At 48.7% G+C, this 14397-nt stretch overlaps 1 protein-coding gene across 2 annotated transcripts in view; it reads right to left on the reverse strand.

The window, feature by feature from the left end:
* Window positions 1–3273: 3273 nt before the first annotated feature.
* The window catches only part of ANO8 (anoctamin 8), a 46475-nt gene continuing 35351 nt past the window's right edge, over window positions 3274–14397 (reverse strand). For both annotated transcript variants that reach the window (XM_030220045.1, XM_030220044.1), the window contains 3 exons: window positions 8245–8376; window positions 7187–7297; window positions 3274–4905 (listed from right to left, as the gene is read on the reverse strand). In XM_030220045.1, coding sequence (XP_030075905.1) covers window positions 4249–4905; window positions 7187–7297; window positions 8245–8376 — 900 coding nt within the window. In that variant the 3' untranslated portion in view covers window positions 3274–4248. The remainder of the gene's footprint in view (window positions 4906–7186; window positions 7298–8244; window positions 8377–14397) is intronic.

A 14397-nucleotide genomic window follows, 5' to 3' on the forward strand; every position in this document is an offset into this window, starting at 1 on the left:
ATCTATAGATGAGGTAATATGACAGTGGGTTCCAATGACGATAAATAGGCGAAACCCTCCAAAAGGTATGGAAACAGCAGGCCAGAATTCCATTATATTTGTACTCCTAAGTCAAAAGTTAGTTTTGTGAAAATCTGACCTTCAAAGTTGGCCATGGAGACAGGCAAGGGAGCTAGCTTTGTGGATGCTGAGCTCCCCCACCCCACCCACACACTCTCTACTATTGAGCAAGTTCCTTCTTTGTGTCCAGCGAAGAGGCCTTTTGTATTGTTTATCAACCCCAATCATTTTGTTAGATACCAACTCAAGCCATGTTATCAAAACAACTCTTCAGACTGTACTGTTCTGGTGGTTAAGACTGAATTTCCTATTCAGGAGAAGGGGCAACTGCCTGGGGGTGGCCATTCTGCCCCCATAAGTGGTTCTTGCACAGCCTCATGTTTTTAATGTTTGGCCAACTGGGCCACTCCCCTCCAGGCTTCCTGCAGTATGTAGTTATACCCCCCCCCCCCCTATGCTCTCCTTCAGTGTGCAATTACTACCAGCTGGTAGTCTCTGTGCTTAAATCCACAACTGCTCATGGTCACAATGTCCAAAGGCTTTTGTCACCACAGATTTCTTTAAAAGGAACATTAAAGGAGGACAGATTACTTCCTATAAACCTGTTATTCACAGCCATAAGTAAGTGGCGATCCCTGAAGGCTGCCATGTGGTCATGGACTGGTGTTACATCACTGCAGCGCCATCCCTTAGGGCAGGACTGTGTAGAGTCTGTAGTGGGACTCTGCATGCCTCCTTTTCCTTTATCAAAGATTATGATCACCCTAGGACATGCAGCCCAATGACATCAGCACATGCAGCTGGTCCCCAGCCTCTTACCAATTACTGTAAGGAGTGTTTCAACACATCTGCCTCAAATATGTCAGTCAGAATGGTATATTGACTGGTGCAGCAGGTACCCACAAAAGGGTTCTGATGTGGAAATTTTTTTTCCAGAAATTTGAGAGGGGTTTGTTTAATCTTTTATCATCCTGTCTGTTCAGGAAGGAGGGGAGAAGTAACTCCCTATTGGACACTTTTGGAGGAAGGAGCCTGCCTCATGAAAGTTACAGCTGTTCTCTGGATATATTGCAACCCACCCAAAAAGTAGAGTCTTCCAGTTTAAACTTAAGGAAGTAAGGGTGAGCTTTATACAGCTACTGCTAAAATTTCAGCTTTGCTAACTTCTGTGAAAAATCCAGAGATGGATGTGAGCCGTGCCGTCTGTCCCCAGGTTTCTATCACATCAAATGGTCCTCTATCTGTTTCTCCTTCCTCTATTGCTATCCCCCCCCCAACTATTAAGGTTTACGCCATTTGTTAATTCATATATGCCCTCTCTAGTTATGAGAAATGCATAAGGCAGTGAGCAGTTGAAATGTTACAGTTCCAGGGTTGTTGTGTGACTCTTATGAAGTTTGCCCTTCTCTAACTTCCACCGGAGTCTGTCCCATCTCTCCCATTCCTGTTGTGCTTCAGGTGATGACCCCTTGTCCTTGATCTTTTCATTCAAAAGAACTTGTTTCCTTCAGGTACATTACTCTGTTGATGGTGGCAAAAGCCTGGGCTTGAAGTGTAGTGGCCTCTCATCTCTGTAGGGCAGCAGTGCTGCCTCCAAGCCACTTCCTTCTCATTCCTGTATGTTAACCATCTGGAACCACATGCTTTGATTCATAGCTGCCAACATTTCAAAAGGATAGCGGGTGCCAAACGGTACAAATTCCTCCTCCCTTACACAAATGAAGGAACTTGCTTAATAGCGAAGGGTGCTGAGTACCCACAGAGCCAGTGCCTATGCATAGATCACACTCTTCCCACTAACATGTATATATATTTATAGATATATGCAGCAGAAAATTACTTTCTGGCCTCTGCCCCCCCCCCTACTTCATCAATAGCAACAAAGGCTTTATATTTGATGTGCCATGTCACCTCCCCTGCCATATTCATGCCCACGTGAGCCAGCTAAATGAACCCAACCACAAAAAGCCAAGAGGTTCTCCAAGCAGCCCCATCTTTTCCTCTCTTGTTATTTGGTAATTGATGGTGGGTTCCCTGGCTGGGTTGCTCAGAAATGAAATGGTAAAGTGCTGTATTACCATCGACAGGGTACAAACAGGGTGTAATTCAGATATAAACCACATGCCCTAATTTCTGCATATATGGAAAGTGTTTTTGTATCCTTTTCTCCCTCACCAAAAGGTAGTGAGTTCCTGGGCTCCATGTCCACGTTAACCCTTTCAATGAAGACTGGAATCAAGTTAGTGTACTTTAGTGCAAAAAAATATCTTTGCCCATGCATAGAAAATGCCATCCTTAACACGTCCTATCCTATCTGTTCTTCATGCAGAAGATGAGAGACAAACTCAAGAGAGCAGAAGGGCTGAGGTATTGCCTGCCCAAATACTTGCACAGAAAGGGATTCAGAAGGGGGGTGGGGTAGTGCACCTAATAATCTCCTTGTTGATGTACTAGAATCCTTTAAGTAACCTCAAAATACCACCACAAAGCAATCCAGACTCAGCAGAACTGCTAAAGCATGCTCTAAGAGGGGTGGTAGAGACTCCAGAAAGCACTGCATTACAGAGCTCCACCTGGGTAGCAGTCAAGAACAAGATATTAGTTTGGAAGTGGTAGTGTCAAGTCATTTTGGATGTGACCAGCCTATGGGAGGATCCCTTATAAGGGGCTGGTCATTACATAAGTATTACTGGGACAGACCAAAGGTCCATTAAGCCCAGCATCCTGTTTCTAACAGTGGCCAATCCAGGTCACAAATACCTAGCAAGATCCCAAAAAAGTACAAAACATTTTATGCTGCTTATCCCAGAAATAAGCAGTGGATTTTCCTCAAGTCCATTTTAATAATGGTCTATGGATTTTTCCTTAAGGAAGCTGGCCAAACCTTTTTTAAACCCCGCTAAGCTAACTGCCTTTACCACATTTTCTAGCAATGAATTCCAGAGTTTAATTACACCTTGAGTGAAAAAACTTTTTCTCCGATTTGTTTTACATTTACTATTTTGTAGCTTCATTGATTGCCCCCTAGTCCTAGTATTTTTGGAAAGAGTAAATAGATGCTTCATGTCTACCCTTTCCACTCCACTCATTATTTTATAGACCTCTATCATATCTCCCCTCAGCCGTCATTTCTCCAAGCTGAACAGCCCTAGCCACTTTAGCCTTTCCTCCTAGAAAAGTCATCCCATCCCCTTTATCATTTTTGTCACCCTTCTCTGCACCTTTTCTAATTCCACTATATCTTTTTTTAGATGCGGAGACCAGAATTGAACATAAATTGACATTACCACTTCCAAACTAATACCTTGTTCTGACTGCCACCCGAGTGGAGAGTGGGACCTCTGTAATACAGTGCGCTCTGGAGTCTCAACCACCCCACACTCCGGCACATGGTTTCCTGCTTGTTAGGGGTTTAATGCGCTGGTTATATGACCATGGACTGGAGCCTAGCATTCTGACTGGGTAAGCCCTGCTGTGTATTCTACAATGATCCCTCTTAACATTCTCAAACCCTCAGCTGTATTCAAGAAACCCTAGCTCCTAAACATTCCATGAATCCTCACAAACTCTCTCCTTCAAAGACTGGGATACAGTTCTGCTCCAAGGCTATTGCTATAATATATATAAATTGCTGTGTATTTTACGGCAATCATGTGCCCAGCCGGTTCTACCAATACATCTCATTCTTGCTCTGCAACACTTACTTTTTCAGTACTGAGACCCCTCCTCACAGTTCTGTCTTTGCCTATAGCACGTGTTACTAATCTTATACTGAAATCCTCAAAAATGCACCTAATTTTTGCCCTGCAGCACCTTCTGCTGCTCCAATACTGAGATCTTTACACATGGATTTGCCCATGCAACTTACTCCTGTCCTTCAGTTCCCCCTGCTGTTCCAATGCCGAGATCCTCACACATACAGCTCTGCCAGTGCAGTTCAGTCCTGCCCAGCAGCCCTTTTGTCTAACTCGGCAGTGACTGAGAACCATGCAGAACTCCACTGTTAACAGTTCTGTGTTGGGGGAATGTAGTTGCAAAAACCTCAGAAAGGCGGTATATCAAGTCCCATTTCCCTTTCCCTTAGTATGAACAAATGTGGCCTCCCTCCCCCTGAGCTGAGTGCCTGCCTGTGCCCAAGGTGTTAAAGCATTCTGCTTGAAGAACAGAGCTGGATTATCCCTCTTCTCTCTAATGCTTCTGAACAGCACCTTCCTCTTCATATTTGATACTGGGGTCCGCAGCATAAGTGTCATTTGGAACCCCATTGAGGTGAAACTTTCCAGGCGTTTTTTCTGTGTGTTCCAAGGGAGGGCCAGGCCGTGGCTGGCTGGATATGGCAGTGGCCCCATTGCCACTGACTTCAGATTTGCCTCCGAAGTTAAACAGCTTGCCTGGGTTGAATGGCTTAGTAGGGGACTGGACTTTCTCTGGATCTCTCTTGGTTTCTGGCGATTTGAGGAACTTAAAGCTGAGAAATCCTGGTAGTTTGATGTCATTGCTGGTTGGAGACTGAGGGATTTTTGATGATGCGGCAATACTGGCTGTACCACCACCACCTGACAGGAATTTACTCTGCAGTGGGATTATCTGTTTCAGTTTCAGGACGTTGTTGGTAGCCAACAGAGAGCTGGGTCTCTTGGGTTTCTCTGAGCTGTGAGACCCTTTGGATTTCACTTGGGATTTCTCACTGGTGTGATTGTGGCCTGCAGCCTCAGATTTCCCATCACTCCGGTTAGACTCGCGCTCCTTCCGGGCATGGTACTCTGCTTGGCGCTGGCGCTCCTCCTCTTCACGCTTCCGTCGTTGCTGTTGCTGGTAGTGATGCTGGGCCTGGCGCTCATGCTTCTGTAGAGACAAGAAGACACACTCATCTTAATGATCAAAATAGAGAATGGCACGGGAACAAAGTCTGTCCCCGCAGGCCCTGTCTCCGTCCCTGCCCCATCCCTGCAAGTTCTGTTCCCGTCCCTGCCCCGTCCCCGCTCTGTTCTCATCTGCAGAAGCCTTGAACAATTATAATTTTACTAGTAAAAAAGACCCGTTTCTGTTTGAAAGGAAACGGGTGCTAGCAAGGTTGTTTGTGAGGTTGTTTTTGTTATGAAATAGTTGTTATAAAAGTGTTGTAGTTGTAATCAGAAGGAATTTATTTTTAGTTTGTATAATGTAGACGATGGTGTGTGTGTGTGTGTGTGTGTGACACAGAGCTTCAGTGAGCCAAACTGTGTGTGTGTTTAGCCTAAACAGTTTGGTTTGCAATTCTCAGGTGTGTGAATTAATTGCCCCCCCTTTCATTCGTCGCTGCAGCTGCCTGTCAGGTGCGACGCCCCCCCTCCCGCCGCCATCGCACCCACCTTCGCGTTACTTTGCCGGCGGGGGACCCGGAACCCCGCCAGCACAAGTCCTGTGTGCTGACTACGGCATCATCTTCGGCATTGGTAGCCTGTGCAGGCCAGAGTTCTGTGCGTCTGACGTCCTGCACGTGCAGGACGTCAGACGCACAGAAGCCCTGCATGCACAAACTAGGAACGCCGAAGATGACACCATAGTGAGCAGACAGGACTTGTGCTGGTGGGGTTTCGGGTCCCCCGCCGGGAAAGCAACACGAAGGTGGGTGGCTTAGGAGGGGGTTGTTGCGGGAGGGGTGTTGGAGGTCCTTGTTTTGAGCTGCAGCTTTGGGGGGGGGGGGGGGGTCAACGAATCTGTGGGCGGGGCTTGAATCTTTTGAGGTTTGGTGCGCGGGGAGGGGGGGTTTTGGATGTGGGAACAGCTTGAACGTTTTGAGGTGTGTGCGCGGGGGGGGGGGGGTGTTGGATGTGGGAACAGTGGTCTCCGGAGTCATTTGCACTCCGGAGCTTTGGAGGTGTGTCCCCTTTCCGCGGGTAGGTCGGCAGGGGGAGGAGTAGGGAAACACGCTCCGCGTGTTTCCCTACTCCTCCTCCCTCTGCATGGGTGCGATCAGTTTGTTTAGTTGACTTTTTTTTCCTGCCCTCGACGTCATGACGTTTGACGCGAGGGCGGGGCACGGGTCAGTGGGGTGGCTTCACCACCATGAATCCACAAACCGTTCTGGGAGTCTGACTGACTTCAGTGACGTCAGTGTCCTCAGAACGTTGAGGTTGCGTTTTATTATAGTAGATATTTAAATCTTTTTATTAAAGTATAAAAAGGAACAATATGCTGTGCAACTATTGTGTATAAATTACAAATAGAAAACAATAATAACAGTGAGCAGCTATAATAACCCTCCTCGCACCACCCTCTATGCTTCCCTAACCCCAGCAATAGCTGATTTCTACTACCCCAAGGAATCCTAATCCACCCTGTTAAAATGTCCAGGGGTACAAAATACAACCTGTTCTGTATGCCCTAGAGGGAGATATGCCCTAGAAGGGAGAAATATGCCCCATGACGCACTGTCTAGCTCTCCTGTCTTCCACAATCCCTCCTTCAATAGAAGATGTCTTCTTAGAAGATGTGCTGATAGCAGAATGTACAGCATCTCCCATGTAAAGTTTGCTAGTTGTGGCCAGCATGTTTGCTTGTTTTTCCAAAAAATCACTCAAACATAAATAACAGTCCAGTTCATTAACAGGCTTCAAAGTAGAAAATGACATAGGGTCAAAGTTTGTCCCCATCCTTGTGGGCTCTGTCCCTGTCCCCATCCCCATCCCCGTGGTTACTGCGGGTTCCCGTCCCCGTGTCGTTCTCTAGATCAAAAGTCATCAACAATCTGGCCTCTGGCTTCCTCATGCTTGCCTGCAGTTCCCCCAGAAACTCAGAGAGGAGAAAGTGGAGAATAGAAAATGGATTCATTCCTGACACTGCTGTGCGCTCTTTTCTCATTCTATGACTGCATGAGACCAGTCTCACAGTGATAAGAACACATCGGAATTTATCCTTGCTAATTCCTGCCATGCTGCTTCCATTGCACGTGACTCCATTGCATCTGATCTGAAAGTAACAGATGGTATGTTTTCTTGCAGATAAGTCAAAGGTTTCTCTCTCTCACTTTGCAACCTGTGCTAGCCCCTTTCCCCTTAACTTTCTCCAAGATCTCGGTAACAGTCACACAGTGTTCCAGGTGTTCATGCAACACTGCCCAGCTGAATCCAGGAGTGACACATACCTTGAAGGCCTCCCTGCGCAGGTATTCCAGTTTTGCCATTTCCTCAGCCACCCAAGCAGGAATGTCGGGAACAACCACATGAATGATGTACTTCAGTAACAGGGCAAAGTGCTGAGGAGTGAGGCAAACATGGTGAGCTCTCTACTGAAGGCACCAGGTGGTGCAGAACCCCACTTTATTGCTCAGTCCCCAACCCCAGGATGCCACATGCTGCATCAGCTCTAAAGGGGCACAGTATGTGCACTGCAGGGGATCACTTTAGGCTCATTATTCAGAGACTACTTATACTCCTAAATGTGTGCCTTTTTTCAGTCAAATTTAGGAGCATAACTTTTAAGCTGAAAATTCATCTTAGTTTAGGAACTTAAAACTTAATGCTCATAAATCTATCTATGCAAACAAATGGCAGGCCTAAATTTGAGCCTAGTTCTGAAAATCAGTGCTGCGCTCCTAACTTCTTTCCCTAAGGGGTCCTTTTTACTAAGGTGCGCTAATGGATTTAGTGTATGTTAATGATTAGCATGCGCTAAGTGATAAGACACCCATTATATTCTTATGGCGTGTGCTAAATCTGTTAGCACACCTTAGTAAAAGGACCCCTAAATGCACCCCTGCTGCCACCCACTTTTTATGCTCCTAAATTTAAGAGTTTAGTGAAATTCTGAGTAAAATGTTTTGCATTTGGCCCTAGTAAATCATCAAAGAGGACACTTTTATCAGCATAAATCCTTTGAATTAGGTCCTTTGTTTTTAGCAAGCAAGGAATTCCCCAAATACTTTCAACAGCAGGTTAAAACCCCTCTAATGCCCTCTGGTCTGCATTCAGGTAAGGACAGATTGATGCAGCCCTGGTTTTACGCCCATTATATACATGGACATGTTCCAAGGCCTAGCACTGTATCTTTCAATGTGCAGTGGAGTAAAGCCAGGGCTGGATCAACCTATTGGACAAGGTCTGTCTGGGAAGAAAAAAAAGACAAGTTTGGATGAGCAGAGATTTCCCTTTTTGCTTTGATAGCTCTCCTCCCCCCACCATCACCCCCAGTATGATCTTTTACCTCCAACACCACAATACAAATGATGGCGCCCTCTGGAGTGAGCCAGGGAAAGAGGCGCTGCAGCTGCCCACACTGACCAATCAGGTAGCAGTTCACAATGATAGCAAGTACGCCCATCGCCTCCATGACATTCTGTAAAAGAAACATGCAGGGGTCACAAAACTGCCATAGTCTAGAGATGGGCAGAAACAGGACACAAAAACTGGGACACTGCACCCTGCAGAAAATGCCCAATCTGATATTAGTAAGCGGCTAAAGTTAGGACAGCAAAAAGTCTGAATATTGGCTGATACATGGTTAACTTCCAGGTAAGTAGCATCGGTACTTCTGCTGCCCCCCCCCCCCCCAAGTCCTGATCCCCCTCCCTCTCCCCTTGGAGAAAAAGCATGTCCAGGCCCATGAGTTTTGCAAGACTGTTGCTAGGGGTCTAGGTGGCCATTTTGAGGCTGGACTCACAATGGGGTAGGAGTGAGTGGGCATGATTCCCTCTAGGCCAGGAGGGGGGCTTGCTTTATGGGTGGGGAGGAATCAGAACATCTGCATCCCTTATGCAGGTCCCAGCTGATATTCAGCCAGGGCCTGCATCGAGTGCTGGCTGAATATTGGCCGGTACTAGGGTTACCATATGTCCGAATTTCCCCAGACATGTCTTCCTTTTCAGGGAACTATTGGGGTCTGAGTGGTTTTTTCCAGCCTGCCCGTTTGTCCAGGTTTCTGGGTGGGCTTACTGGCTGGCTGGTGGGCTCGTGGGTGGCCTTCAGGGTGCCCTCCCTGAAATGTACCTTAATGCACCCTGGTGGTCTAGTGTTGGCCTCATCGGTGCAGGAAAGAACCTCCCTCTTTCCTGCCTGCTTCCGCTGACCTGCTCGCTGCCACTGCTTCAAAATGACTACCGAGACTTAAGGCGGTGGCCTCACAAGACTTCCACAGAAGTATCGTGAGGCCACCAGCTTGATGTCTCAACAGCCATTCTGAAGTGGTAGCGAGCAGGTCAGCAGCAGCGGGCAGGAAAGAATGGGGTTCTTTCCTGCCCTGAAGAGGCAACAACCAGGGCATGTTAGGTAGGTTTGGGGAGGGCTCCCTGACTCAGGGTGGGAGGGGAGGTGGATAGATGGATGGGTGGGTGGAGGGAGGGGGCTGTAAAAAAAGGTGGATGGAGTGTGGGTGCAGGGAGGGAGGGAAGTTGGAAAAAAAATTGATGAGGGCAGTAGTGTGCTGGAACTGGCTCAAAACCAGCTCGCAAGAGCCGGCTGTCAAATTTTTTGGCATCTTGCAAGCCAATTCTGGGAGTGTGAGCCGGCTTGCCTCTCCTCCCCCCTCCCCCCAAGCTGCAGGGTCACAGACTCCCAGTGCCGGCTCACTTGCCTGCCCTCAGCTCCCTGACAGCCCTCCTTTCCTTCCTGCCCCCGCCCTGCGTTTAAATCTTTTATTTTACCTCAAGTCATGGCGGCGGCAGTGAAAGCAGAAGGCTCAGCTCGCCTCCAGCTTTCCCTTCCCTCTCAGTGTCCCGCCTTCTTCTGATGTATTTCCTGTTTCCACAAGGACGGGACACTGAGAGGGAAGGGAAGGCTGGAGGCGAGCTGAGCCGCGACTTGAGGTAAAATAAAAGATTTTAATACAGGGCGTTGGCAGGAAGGAAAGGAGGGCTGTCGGGGAGCTGAGGGCGGGCAGGGGAGCCAGTGCTGGGGTTGGAACTGGAAATTGGGGACTGAAAAGGGGGGCAGGTGGAGGCTGGGGCGAGTCACAACATGGATGGGGGGGGGAGGATAGGGGGCAGAGGAGAATCACTGGACATAGATGGGAGGGGAGGGAAGAGAGAAATTGCTGGACATGGATGGTTAGGGGAGGGCAGAGGAGAATCACTGGACATGGATGGCAGAAGAGGGCAGGGGAGAGAGGAGAATCATTGGACATGGATGGGAGGGGAGGACTGAGGAGAATTGCTGGACATGGATGGGAGGGGAGGACAGGAGAGAGAGGAGAGTTGCTGGACATGGATGGATGGAGGGGAGGACAGTAGAAATGCTGGACATGTATGGAGAGGGAAGACAGGAAGGAGATGCACATGGATGGAGGGGAGGGGGGAAAGGAGAAATGCTGGGCATGGAGTGGAGGGAAGGGAAGAGAAGAGAAATGTTGGAGGGAAGGAAAGACACAGGAAGGAGATGCACATGGATGGCGGGGAAGGGAGAGAGGAGAAATGTTGGACATAGATGGAGGGGAGGGAGGGAAGACAGAGGAAGTAAAAAGGCTGGACATGAATGGAGGGAAGGGAAGATAAAGGAGGAGATGCACATGGAGTTAGGGGAGAGGAGAAATTCTGGACATGGATGGAGGGGAGGGCAGACAGAGGAAGGAGATGCACATGGATGGGGGGAGGGGAGAGTTGAAATGCTGGACATGGATGGATGGAGGGAAGGGAAGAGAGAGGAAGTGAGATGAATATGGATAGAGGGGAGGGGGAGAGGAGAAATGCTGGACATGGATGGAGGGGAGGGAAGACAGAGGAGGAGATGCACATGGATTTAGGGGAGAGAGGAGAAATTCTGGACATAGATGGAGGGGAGGGAAGAGAGAAGAAGTGAGATGAATATGGATGGAGGGGAGGAGAGAGGAGAAATGCTGGACATGGATCATTGAGGTGGGAGAGGAAAAAAGCTGGATATGAATGGATGAGAGAGAAGAGAGAGGAAGGAGATGTATATGGATGGAGGGGAGGGAATAAAGAGGAAGGAGATGTCTTGCGAGGCCGTCCTTGTAAATCTTGGCAGCCATTTTAAAGAAGATGCGGCAGGAGGAGGGTCAGCACCGGCAGCGGGCAGGAAAAACTGGGGATCTAGACCACCAGGGACGCTGCCTTCAGGTATGCGCTGGGAGTGGGACCCTTCGGCTCAGGGAAGCAGGGAGGAGGTCTGTAATAGGTGGGGGGGGGGGGGGGGGAGAATACTGTTTAAAAAAACGTAACATTTTTTTAAATGCCACCGTCTTGTGCATAGGGATGTACACAAAGGAAGTATAATAAGGGAATAACTTTTCATAGGTAGAGTAGTAATTTGTTATAAATCGTAATCAGTGTGTCATTTGGAGGGGCTGGTTATAGGAACACCTAACCCTGTTATTGGTGCAGAGATTTTTATTTCTCCTGGTAAAGGGCTTCTAAAGCAGACATCATATTATGGGAATCAGGTGCTCAATGTTCAGAGTTTCTATTTATTTGCTTATTTATTACATTTTATCCCACATTAAACATGAATTAGATTGGAACCTGGGAGCATTAAAAAAAAATTTTCCCCGGAGAGACGAATGCATTGCCCCCCCAGGTTCTCTCCCCGGCAGTGGCGTAGCAAGGGGGGGCGGTGGGGGCGGTCCGCCCCGGGTGCACGCCGCTGGGGGGGGGGGGGGGGGGGTGCCGCGCGCCTGTCGGCTCTTCGTTTTCATGCTCCCTCTGCCCCGGAACAGGTTACTTCCTGTTCTGGGGCAGAGGGAGCATGGAAACGAAGAGCCAACAGGCGCGCGGCACCCCCCCCCCCCAGCGGCGTGCACCCGGGGCGGGGGTTATTTTGCCGGGGGGGAGGTGTCATTTCGTGGGGGGGGGGGGGCGCATCGGCGATCCGCCCTGGGTGTCAGCGCCCCTAGGAACGCCACTGCTCCTCGGGTATAGCCAGCTCTGCAATCTGGGAGGGGTGGGGGGCACAGAGGTGGACCGGGCAGAGAGAGCCTGTTCTTTAAAATTTACCAGCACACCACTGGGTGAGGGTGACGTACATGGGGGGAAGGGCAAAGGGGGAAATGAAATACAGCACATGGATAGAAGGGGATGGAGAGCAGAGAGTGACATGCTGCTCATGGATGTTTACTTTTTTTGGAAATGTTCATCTTTTCTAATTTTGTATTTAGCAGTGTACAGAAGAAAATGTATTTCTGTTACTTTTACCAGTATTTTCACTGCTTATAGAATCTGGCTTTCTTGGGGGGTCAAGGTGTCTGTGTGGTATGATGTGGCAAGGTCCGGGCTGAGGTGCAATGGCACTTTATTTTTTTATGGTAACCCTAGCTGGGACCTACATAAGATCCGGCAGCCAGCACTTTTGCAATTAACCCCAGACATGCCGGGCCAGAGCTGGGACATAGAATATCTGGAGCTACTTCTGCCCGTGGTGATCAGCATTTAAAAAAAACCTACTGACCACTGCAAGCTAAACATTACCTAGACCATCTTTTACCCTCTCAAAACTGTGGCTCTGATGGCTTGTCAGATTTGTCGATTTTTAACAACATTTGGTGAGAATTCATCAGTTAGGGAAAAAAACTTTGGTAAATCCTGTGCCAAAGGCCATGCAGATAAAGCAGAAAATATGTCTGATACAGGTGGTTCTTTTTAGCACTGTTTTTGGCTACTCTCATGAGAAATACCCAACCAGACCCTAAGAACTGATGTGTGTGTAACACCCTGAAGCCGCACAAGTTCCTGAAGAACAGATTCATTAACAAGTACAGTGCACTCCATTTAAGTGCACGTCGGATAAGCGCATGCTCTGTTTAACTGCATGCCGTACTTTGGTCCCGTTTTTGGCGCCATCAATTTCTATGGGGACAAACCGGTTTAGCGCACCACTGATAAGTGCAAGATTCGCTTATATGCATGGTTTAAGACCGCTCCTCTGCAGGAAAGACTCCGCATAAGCGCACGCACGGAATATGGAAGCCGATTGGCACGTGACAAAGGGGCGATAAATTTGAAATCTCATTGGTTAACTGCCACAGGCAGAATAAGCGAAAGAAAGTTGTTAAGAGTGTACACTGGAGTTGTCGTCGTCATTGCGCAACTGTAAGACTTTAACACTGGCTGAACGAATAGAAGTTCTTAAAAAATTAGAAAACAATCAAAGTCAAGCATCTATTGCTAAAGAATATGGTGTCAATCCCAGTCAAATTTCACGCAGGGGCGTAGCTACGTGGGGCCACAGGGGCATGGGCCCCCACAGATTACGCTCTGGCCCCCTCTACATTTGACCCCCGCCCCGCCGCCGCGTCAGGTACCTTGTTCGCTGGCGGGGGTCCCCAATCCCCGCCAGTCGAAGAGTCTTCTTCAGCGCCGGTCGACTCCAGCGCCTTCGTGGTGTGATCATCTGTTTCTGATGCCTTACGTCCTGCATGGGGCTACATGCATGGTGCAGGACGTAAGGCGTCAGAAATAGATGATCACACCACGAAGGCACCGGAGTCGACCGGCGCTGAAGAAGACTCTTCGGCTGGCGGGGATTGGTGACCTCCGCCAGCAAACAAGGTACCTGATGCGGCGGTAGGGCAGGGGGTGGGCGGGCGGTGGCGGGGGGGTTGTGGTTGCAGCGGCAGGGGTGGGGTCCAAAGTGGCGGGGTGGGGGTCAGCAGCAGGGGGAGGCGGCTAAACAGTGCCCCCCACCTCGGGCTCTGGCCCCCCTCCCGCCAAGGTCTGGCTAGGCCCCTGATTTCACGTATCTTGAAGCAGAAAGATCAGCTTCTGGAAGACTGGCAAAACAATACAAATCCACACAGGAAACGTAAACCGGCGGGAAAAGCTGAGGATGTAGAAGATGCTCTTCTTCGGTTGTTTTCTCAAGTCAGGAGCAGACAGTTTCCTGTCAGTGGTCCGCTGCTTATGGAAAAAGCTAATCAGCTGCTAGCTGAAAGTCTTGGACTAACTGAATTCAAAGCCACTGTTGGATGGTTGGAAAGATGGAAGGAGAGGAACAACATAAAATTCAAGAAACAGCATGGTGAAAAGCAAGACGCTGATGACTTTGGTGCTGAAAATTGGGTTGTTTCAGTTCTTCCTACCATCTTGAACGAGTTTGCACCTCGTGACATTTTCAATGCTGACGAAAACGGTCTCTACTGGCGAGTGATTCCTGATGGAACACTTGCATTCAAACAAGCCAAAACTACAGGAAGTAAAACGTCGAAGGACCGACTGACGATCCTCCTTTGCTGCAATATGGATGGGAGTGAGAAGTTGGAACCACTCGTCATTGGAAAGAGCAAACAGCCCCGTTGCTTCAAGAATGTTAAGCGACTTCCTGTGTCATTCGAGGCTAACGCAAATTCATGGATGACTGGGGAAATTTGGAAGCAGTGGCTAAAGAAGTTAGACACTAGAATGCGGGCACAAAAGCA

This window comes from Microcaecilia unicolor, chromosome 11 (genome assembly GCF_901765095.1).
Source record: "Microcaecilia unicolor chromosome 11, aMicUni1.1, whole genome shotgun sequence".
Lineage (NCBI taxonomy): Eukaryota > Metazoa > Chordata > Amphibia > Gymnophiona > Siphonopidae > Microcaecilia > Microcaecilia unicolor.